The sequence below is a fragment of the Acromyrmex echinatior genome, chromosome 11 (genome assembly GCF_024713525.1).
Source record: "Acromyrmex echinatior isolate Ae372 chromosome 11, ASM2471352v2, whole genome shotgun sequence".
Classification (NCBI taxonomy): Eukaryota; Metazoa; Arthropoda; class Insecta; order Hymenoptera; family Formicidae; genus Acromyrmex; species Acromyrmex echinatior.
In genome coordinates this window covers 1216334-1226891 of record NC_141862.1, presented here as the reverse complement: position 1 = coordinate 1226891, position 10558 = coordinate 1216334, and the positions used below count along the sequence as shown (strand labels likewise).

The 10558-nt window shown below is 32.1% G+C and overlaps 1 protein-coding gene and 1 long non-coding RNA gene across 3 annotated transcripts; one reads left to right on the top strand and one right to left on the bottom strand.

Moving 5' to 3' along the window:
* Positions 1-33: 33 nt before the first annotated feature.
* Cda4 (chitin deacetylase Cda4) lies at positions 34-9549 on the top strand. The gene is made up of 9 exons (XM_011066565.2): positions 34-679; positions 5508-5623; positions 5803-5914; positions 6153-6280; positions 6358-6563; positions 6627-6922; positions 7205-7451; positions 7522-7713; positions 7808-9549. The coding sequence occupies exons 1-9, from the start codon at positions 625-627 to the stop codon at positions 7908-7910; spliced, it is 1455 nt and encodes a 484-aa protein (XP_011064867.1). The 5' UTR covers positions 34-624; the 3' UTR covers positions 7911-9549.
* Positions 686-4530, bottom strand: LOC105152333 (uncharacterized). Of its 2 annotated transcripts, none has more exons than XR_015546798.1 (2): positions 3914-4530; positions 686-2054 (listed from the first exon to the last, which is right to left on the bottom strand). It is a non-coding gene; the product is annotated as an uncharacterized LOC105152333 (long non-coding RNA). The 2 variants fall into 2 exon arrangements; XR_846938.2 differs by lacking the exon at positions 3914-4530 and adding an exon at positions 2426-2971.
* Positions 9550-10558: the final 1009 nt, after the last annotated feature.

Genomic DNA, 10558 nt, shown 5'->3' with positions numbered 1-10558 from the left:
AATACATAATTAATCTTTTAGTATTAAATCGACTATTATTAAATTAGATCTCTGAAGAAAAGTATCCTTTCTATTAAGTAGAATTGTTGCTATCAACAACTGCATTTTTAACTTGCGTAAAAACAGTTGTACATAAAATTTTAACGTATTCCTGGTATTTGATTGTTCCAATATTATCGAAGTGTTAACACAATTTGTTTGATTTCCGACGATGAAAAATCGTCACGGAGCTGCGCCGATCCGTGCCCATTTGAAAGCGGAAAAGATTGAAGACTTGGTGCAAATTGTGAATCTGCGGCATATCGTATCTGATATGAAAGACAGCTTTCCTCGTTGATTTGTCCCGATGCGACGGTGAGCCGTCACGCCGCTCCGGTAGAAAGTGGTCAACCAATGAGCTGAGAACTGATTCCTGTGCTGACCAGTTCCCGAGAACTGTCGCGACGACGGTGTACCCTTGGCGCGCAGTGTTGCGGCAGCCGATCAACCCGGTGGATCGGTCAGTCGGTTGGTTGATACGTCGCTGTGGTCGCGGTGAATTGCACGAATCGAACGAGGGAAGACACGAAGGAATTGGAACGCGCAACCATCAGCTAGGGAACACTGAGACGTCGCGCGCGATATATGATGAGGCTCCAGGAAGCGGCGCTACTCTGCGCCGTCTTGACCATCGTCGCAGGTAGGCGCGCCTACGGTGTTTTTCATGTTACGTCGACCACCTTTCTCTCCATCGATGTTCTTATCTCGAAAGATCGGAGTGTACGCATATGTGGGAGAGTAAGAAAATAGGAGAAATTATTTGAAATTCTCACCATGGATCACACGAGACTCTTTCCAGGCCGTTTCTCTATAAAAGTCATTATAATAGGAATGCTTCTATCTCGTTTCTTCTGTGCGCGCGCGCGTGTGTAGGAAATTACGAAATTTCGAGATTGAATTTTTATCGATTCCAATTACCAAGTTCCTTTTGCCGTTCACCTGCAATACTCTCGGTGTATTATCGTACAATGTTCAATAGATCAATGAGATGGATTACAGCTTACTTTCCAAAAATTGTGAAATTTCCAGATGATCCTCAGCAAACTCTGAATATAATTCATATAACATAAATGTAAAATGTAGATATTTATGTATATATGTCATGTAGCAGTTGTGTGTGTGTGTGTGTGTGTGTGTGTGTATGTGGATTCGACATTTTGAATTATGCAGTCACGCTGCTCTTCAGAATTGTGTCTGACCAGTTTTAACAGGTTATTGACGTTAATTTCGCCTTTTTTTCCTCTGAAGATATTCCAGCCTTCTCCTACGTTCTTCGATAGCGTATCTTTTTCTTGTTTCTATCCTCGCCTTTCTCTTCGTAGCCGTTATTTTTATCTATAATATCATGTGCGAATAAAGAAATATTTAATTATAACAATCCAATAAATAATTACATATTAAGCAGCTCGCTCTTACATATATCGTATATATTCTTTATTTTTATATACATACTTTATCACAGAAATAAACGTGCATATATGAATGATATTCGTCTAATTGAAAAATAGATAATCAGACGTGGTTTTATAGTCATTAATTGATTTATTTAGAAAATTCTTCTCTTCTTTATCTATGATAAAAATCCATGAACCCAGTGAGCTAAATTTTTCAGTCAGTCCGTAGTAGAACGAAAAAATAAATAAATAAATAAAACATAGAAATCGAAAGACGACATGGATGCGCCGATCAAATTCGATACGTCGGTGGTTTCACTCGCGTTTACATAAGATTTATTTCACGCGTATATAACGTATGTATGTATGTATCTAGAGAGCGAAAGAGTGCACACACGTGTCATCGCACGTGTGCGTGCGTCTGGACGATAGAAGGAAATGTTGTACCTTGGGAGAGAATGAAAGAACACATCGTGAATGCAACATCATTGCCAATGTGTTGGTATATACCTTCACTTTCCACTTTACCGCTAAACGGACCTTAACTCTTTGACGAACATGAACACCTCTCACGAGTTGCGATTGTCCTGTCTTCATTGTCTCGCTGCCTACTGTAATCTCCTGGAAAAGAAATAGAAATAGATTTTGAAGTTCAATACAAATATTTTATCAAATTCTACAAAAATTTAATTTAATACTGGAAAGTAGTGATTAATTACTTATTTTGAATATTAAAATGTTCAATGCTTTTAAAATTGAATATAGAAATCATACAGAAAGTTGTGTTCAGTGCTTTTAATACTTAAAATAAGTAATAATTAATTACTACCTTTCAGTATTAAAGTAGCTAATATTATATTAGATTTCTATAAAGGAAGTCAGAGATAGATTAGGAATTTCAAAGGTTCACTGATCTCTGACCTTGCAAATTATAGAAATCTATAATATAAGTTATGTAACGAATTAAATATATCTCATTTCTTTCAAGTCACCCGTTTAGAATGCAGACGTCCGTTACTGTATCAGAAAATCTAGCGAAAGCGAGGTCACCGATTCCATGGTATTGCTGAGTTTTTTAATCGCCAAGCGATCAAGTTAAACATCAGGTGTTTCACGTGTAATTTCTGATCGATGTTCTGTGTACACATCGCGAAAATTTATTAAAGTTTATTATCTTGATTGAGGTCAATTGCTTACTTTGTGAATTATGATCATAAAGTAATTATCTTGCCTTATCGTTTAATGAAAAAAATCACTAATAAGAATCACTAATCGTGAAGATTAAATTCGAAAAGACGTATGTACATATCTTAAATGACAAAAATTCTTATAGCTAATATTTTTAAGAATTTTTCATATTTAAAATTTATGAAGATTTCTAAAAAAAATATTTTTAAGCTTCTTCACATTTTGTTAGTTTTTTTTGAAAATTATAGAATGAGAAATCTTAAAAATTTTAGAATTTCGAAATTCACATATGTAAAGAAAAGGTGTAGCCCGGAAAAAATTTTTCACACATGAATATGTATAAATATGTATATATATATATATATAAATATTTATAAATATAAAATTATTTACATGTATTATGTATATAAATACATAAGAACATGTATATTATATGTTTATTTCATAATAATAGTTTTTTTTTTTTCAATATGTATAAATATGTACATACATAAATATTCATAAATATACATAATTTTATATGAAATATATCTATACAAATTTTTTTATATCCATACATCCTTCTTCCTTTCGCAAAATTACTTTTTAATATAATAGAAATAACAATAGCAAGGTGAAAACATTAAAAATAATAAAAAGGATAATTTTCATTATTTATTAAAAAAAAATTTTGAAAAAATTTAAAGAAATTACTTATGTATAATTAAATATAAAATTATGCATAATTGTGTATGAGCAATTTTTTTTTAGTGTAATATATTTTTCCAAATTTGTTTTTTTTTTCTAAAACGAACAATGCGAAAATTATCCCTTTAATTATTTTTTATGTTTTTTATTATTGTTATTTCTATTACACTAAAAAGTAATTTTACAAAAGAAAGAGGGATATATGGACATATTTCATATATAATTTATGAATATTTATGTATGTTTATACATATTAATGTATGAAAAATTTTTTACCAGGAAACATTTTCAGCACCTTCCAAAAAATTCCAATTCGTATAAAAGATCTATATATTGTATATAAAGAATTTGAAAAAAAAAGTTATAAAGCTACATAGAAAAATTCTGAAAAATTCTAAAATTTATTGAAATTCTGAAAAATTATGTGAAAAACTTTAAGAAAAACATTTCTCTAGGATAATATAATCTTATTTTGATTTAATTCTAATATTATAAGCAAAAGGAATAAAAGTGTGCATACGCATATCAATTATAAGGTCACTAGGAAGAATATCTTCATAGGTGTTACTTTCTCTCGCGCGAGCGCTACGAACCATTTTTAATACCTTCATATCTCCATGTCGATCATGCGTCGTACAATTTCTCTCTATCTCGCGTCTACTGGTACCGCTGTTCCTATAATTAGTCGAAATTTAAATATTGAGTTATATTAATTCAATGTCAACTTAAGTTTATTACTAAGAGAAATGTCACGTGTGTGAAATATTTAAATAAGAACCTTGACTGCACCGAAGCTCCATAATTGTAGACAGAATGTTAACTCAAGTACTTACCACGAATGCATGTTATGAGTTTCACGAAAACTTGTGCAACTCTTGCGTATGCAATCATGATGGACGTCTGGAATAGCTAAAGAACTCTTCCGGCATTCAAAGATTTTTCAAGCGTTCTGCATAAATGCATTGTACGCTTGGCTGAACAGCTAAATAATAATGCAGTGTGTAAGGATTAAGTTTAGAACTTCCTAAGAGATTATCTACATCCATTCGCGGAATCCAGATTAATTAATATTAAGGATCGAAGATATTATTAGTGTATTGACATTTCAGGCGCTGTAAATTTAAGATTCTACGACTATCGGTTTAATGCCTCGGAGATTTCTATCTCTGACGCAGTTCTAAATTTTCAGTAAAGAAGCGATGAAGAAAAGAAGGCGCGCGAGACGGAGCTCTGAAATATGTTAATACTTAGAAATTTGTTGTAGTGCTAATGCAATTCCGCCTTTTAGACACTTTTAACGCATTTGCATTTCACCGAAAGGATAAACACTCATCTGTGCACACACATATGCTCAAACATATTGGAATGCTCACAATCACGTTTCTCGCTTTCTCAAACTTCTCTTCTGGAATTTCTCTCGCCCATGTTTTCGACACGCAGGTTCTCTGTGCATACGCGATGTATTATTCTCGTCCTTGTTCTATGTTGAATATGTGACAAAATGACAAATATTAATCGATCAAATATATCAGCACAGATCGAAAATGTGAGGATTCTTGCAATTTATGACGAGAAAATGTTCTTAAAATATTCTGTACGTTACATGCAACATTATAAATTTGTTAGACAATTTTACTGCAGCGGGTCCATTCATTAAAGTCATCGTTTTGTCATCGCTGTCAGACGTAATTATGCTGCTTAGAACGTAATAACATTTGATAGAAAGAACGCAGTAAAAGTGGAACGTAGGCACTTGATAGCCAGTCGGCCTCATTTAGAATACAAGATCGTAAATACACTTGAACGTAAATGTGTCTCCGAGTAAGCGTTCCCCAACCTTGACATTTTCCTGGTTTAGCATTTAGCGATTTTCGAGATATTAAATCATCTATACGATCATGATCTTCTCCTCTCTAAAACTAAATAAAATGTCTGGACTTCGTAATCGCCTGGGATGAATAAAAGAACAATTTGAGCAAACGATAAAGATGAAAGTATTTTAATATTTTTTTTACCACGTAGGCTCGCGCGTAAGATTAATTGTAATAAACACTTCGTTGTTTTCATGAAAAGAAAAAGGAGAGAGAAATTCTTTCCCGATGTATTTATGCACATATGAAGAGGTTCGAGCATATTTTCTGCTTCAATGGAAAATCATTATCTCTTGTATGTTGAACTTTCTTTTATCGCTCTCTGCAGTACATTGTCAAAAGAATAAGAAGGATGAGGACAAGAAAGACGAGGAGTTCAGGTGTCCGGAAGGCCAAGGTAATGGTAATTTTGCCGATCCGGCAACTTGCAGGAGGTTTTATCAGGTAATTTAATAATTATTAGTTTATCAGGTCATATTCATAATTATATATTTTACATATTATTCTGATTACCTTGTTAATTTCGTTACTCAGTTCTGGATTATTTATCTTCGCTACGATTATTCATATTATGATTGTACATTCGTAATATAAATTGTATATTCTTTATTATTTTCCGAAAGTGCGTCGATGGATATCCCTACTTGAACCGATGTCCATCGGGCCTGCACTTTGATGACATTAGTAAGTTTTGTACCTTCAAAAACGAGGCGCGATGTGGACCCATCGAGACCAGTAAGTAGATACTTTTATGTTACATAGATTAAATTAAGTTGATTTTGTGAAACGAATGGAGCAAGATTTAGAGAGGCAACTTCTTCAAAAAGTGATACAATTATTATTTTCTAATGATACAATTATTATTTTTTAAATTTGACATTTCTAGTCTTTGTTTGTTCGTCGAAGCATATAATTTCCAGCGAGAGTCCAACGCAACATTCGCAACCTCTACTAATGGTCTTTTAATTTTTAGCACCAGCACCAATCACTGAGCCGCCGATGGATTTGGCCGAGCGCTGTGACACGGCGAACTGTCTACTTCCGTACTGCTTCTGTTCCAGAGACGGCACTATCATTCCTGGCGGTCTTCATCCAGAAGAGGTAAAACGACTTGACTGCAAATTTTCGCGATCTATTTAATTAAATGTAGATAAATACAACGATTCGAATAATTCTAGACGCCGCAAATGATAATAATGACGTTCGATGGTGCAATAAATCACAATAACTTCGATCACTATCAAAAGATATTCACCCAAGATCGTTTGAATCCCAACAATTGCCCATTGAGAGGCACATTCTTCATCTCTCACGAGTACTGCAACTACAATATGGTTCAGAGTCTGGCACATGACGGTCACGAGATTGCGACTGAGACGATCTCGTGAGTAGTGTAAATATTCGGGGTGCATTAAGATCATTTCGCTGACGAGACAAATATTTTCAGACTCCAGAAAGGTTTGGAAGATAAGGGTTACGAGGAATGGGTCGGCGAGATGATCGGAATGCGCGAGATACTAAAGCATTTCAGCAATATTTCGACCGGTGAAGTCGTCGGTATGCGAGCGCCTTACTTGAAACCTGGTCGCAACACTCAGTATAAGGTGCTCGAGGACTTTGGATACATATATGACAGTAGTATAGGAATCTCGCCATTGAAAGTGCCGATCTGGCCGTATACCCTCGACTACAAAATCCCACACGAATGTAAAGCGGGCACCTGTCCCACTAAATCGTTCCAAGGTAACAAGATTATGACAAAGATTTAGATCGATATTCATAATCTTATGTTTAAGACCGTCTTAAGTACATAAAATGTCATGAATCAATCACAAAACTACATTAACATCTTAAGGTATTTAAGATAGTCTTGAAATAAGAACGAACTATGAATCTTGTTAGTCACATCTATTCAACTGGAGTAGTAATACAGGAGTATAAAAAGTTATTAATAATGTAATACTTAATGCACAATAGCATATTTGATATGGTAATTTCTGAACAAACGTTTATGCATTATTATAGGCATTTGGGAGTTACCATTGAATGCGCATTATGTGGAGAGTTATGAAGGTGGACACTGTCCTTACTTAGATCAATGTGTTCTTCACAATCACGATCCTGAAGAGGTGTTTGACTGGTTACAGGAGGATTTTAACAGATATTATGAACAAAACAGAGCGCCATACATGATGCCTTTCCATACTAATTGGTTCCAAATCAAGGAATTGGAACGCGGTCTGTCGAAATTTCTCGATTGGGTGGTAACGCTGTGAGTCAAAATACATATATATATTTATAAAAAATCTTAATATTTGAAAATAAACATTGCATTTTTACAGACCTGACGTTTACTTTGTAACCGCCACGCAGGCGTTAACATGGATGACCGATCCGAAACCGATTAAGGCTCTGCATAACTTCGAAGGATGGTCATGTAAGAAAAAAGAGAATTTGCCCGGACCACCGTGTAACAATCCACACAAGTGTGCTTTAGATTTCAAGCCTCCCGAATCAAATTTCACAACGACTAGGTAGAAATTTATTCAACTGTCGATAACACATAAAATTACGAAATAGTAATTAAATATTTTAATAATCGTAACTATATTTTATCAATTGTAATAGGTATATGGAAACGTGTAGAGAGTGTCCAAACAAGTATCCCTGGTTGGGAGACTCGAAGGGTACAGGGCTATACAGTGATAATTACAATCCTGAAAAGAAATAGGAGTGTCACTTGAGTTAGATTTAATTTAGTGCAAACGATTCGCGTTTTGTTGTTATCAAGTAAATGTCTTGTATGTGTGTGCGATATCATCGACTCATTATCGATTACACACATGTTAAACATCTTACTCTTTAATATCGGAGAAACCTCATAAAATTTTAATTTGTATTTCAAATATACATACGAATTAGTATACGTAAACTTATATTTCTATCTTCGTACACGACATATTCACTGGAACTTCGTAATAGTGAACCTCAAAATAATATGAAAAATCCCTTCCACAATATGAGTAATACGAATGGGGAGTAACAATAACCATTAAAATTTTGAATTTCATAGTTTTGGAGTGAAGTAGGGATAACCTCGTTGTAACGTTCAGATCTTCGAACTGCATGCTATTACGAGGTTTCAGTGTACTTATTCGACAAAATTCGCATCTATTGATGTTAAATGTGTACTGCTCTGAATCTGAAAGAGAAAATAAAATGTTTCGCGATGCTACATAAAATCTAAAAAAAAAATCTACCTTTTATTTATAGAGGATAGCAACAATTTTATAATAATTTTTCTTATATACAAAAATTTGAATATCACGATTCCCTAATTTAAAAGTACAATAAAGGAAATAGAAAGGCTCGAGAGAATAAGCGCTAGTACAAGTGCGCTAATTGTACAAAAAATCTCTCAATACTTATACATTAATAGAAAATTTATTAAGAGCCGGAAGAACAATGATAATCGTTAAACGATGATATAATATCGTACGTTTAGTTAGTCTTCTAATAGTAATAATAGATGCAAAAATTACATTATCTAGTGTAAAATGATTGGAATCTTGAAACTTTTAATGAAAGTGAATTTTTCAGTTAACATACTGAAAAATCGCTGAAATTAAACTGAAATTTTTCCGAAGTGTTCTAAAACGTGAAATAATTTTAGCGAAATTTTTCTACCAGGGAAAATGTGAAATTATTTGTTGCAACGTCCAGAGAAGCCAACTAAGTTCTTTGTCGAGAATACATTTTCCCATACCAGTTACAAAACTGGACGGAACTCACGATGTCGATTTAACCTTTAATTACGAAATTGAATATAAGTATTTTTATATGGAAAATGGATGTACATAATGCAAGAACTCATCCGTAAATTCCAAACACATAGTGTGAAACTAATAACTGCTTAAATGTCTTGATGGCAAGTCAACGATTAAAGATTTTTTTGTCAAATTATCAGGGCTCGGTAAAATAACTGATGCGATTTATTTAAAATAAAAAATATAAAATAAGTTCCAAAAACTTATTTAAAATATAAAATCGTAGGAATCGGTAAAATCACTGATACGACTTATTTCAAATAAAAAATGTAAAATAGGTTCCAAAAACTTATTTAAAATATTAAATAAGAAATAGGGCCCGAAAATACATTTATTTATTTAAAATATAAAATAACTTTTATTTAAAATATAAAAATAACTTGTCTTTTATTTTAAATAAATTTTTGGAAGCTGTTTCTTATTTTAAATAAAAAATAGATTTCGGAAACTTACTTAAAATATAAAGTAACAAATATGTATTTTAAATAAATGTTTCAAATAGTATTTAAATAAAAAATATTTTAATGGTTTTGTTTATTTGAATATACGAATACATTTTTAGATATAACGTTTCAATTTTTTTTTTATTATGCTACAGCCTATAATACTTAATATATACTTAATATTAATCCTTTGCGAACCAGGTGGAAAATCAATATGAATCATATGTGAGGATATCTCATACTTCACACGTGCAATATACAATACTTCATCATAAATATACTATATAAATATACTATAATTTAATTATTCACTGTCACTTTTATCGATGGATTGGTAATACAATTTATTTAAAATAAAAAATATAAAATAAGTTCCAAAAACTTTAAAATATTAAATAAGAAATATTAGGTGTTGGAATTAATTCGTAGCGTTTTTAATGAAAGAATGTTATTTATTTCACATGAGCATTAAAAAATACATTAATGAAAGTACTTCCCATCACTTGTAAAACGCTACGAATTAATTCCAACACCTAATAGTATAATAAATAGGTCAAAAGAAGTTATTTTAAATAATAAATACTAAATAACTGTTTAATTTTTTTTTATTTAAAATGTATATTTTAAATAAATTTATTTGAAATAAGACCGAGCCCTGCAAATTATAAAATAATAAATATAATATGTACAGTACGGAATAATGTGTTGACCATACATTGTCAGACAATAAAATGAAAATTAATAAAGGCTCGCCGATCATTTAAAAGTCAAATTTGTCAATAATAAGAACAAACTAAGAGTTAAAATAACTATAATATACTTGATTTAGCAGTTCTAAACCTGTTTTCAGATTATTACTAGGTATTGTTTTATATCGATTATCTCGATATCGATATCAGTTTCTTATTATAATTTCGCTCTAATATTCAAAATTTTGACGTCTTCTCAACTGAAATCATGATTATGATGCAATCTATGATCTGTAATTACAGAATGTGTTATTGTATTTCTATTAATATGAGACTTATGTTCTGAGATTCTCGTTTTTAATTGTCTTCCTGTTTATCTAACATAAGTCACATCACAGTCTTTACAAGAGATTTTATAGA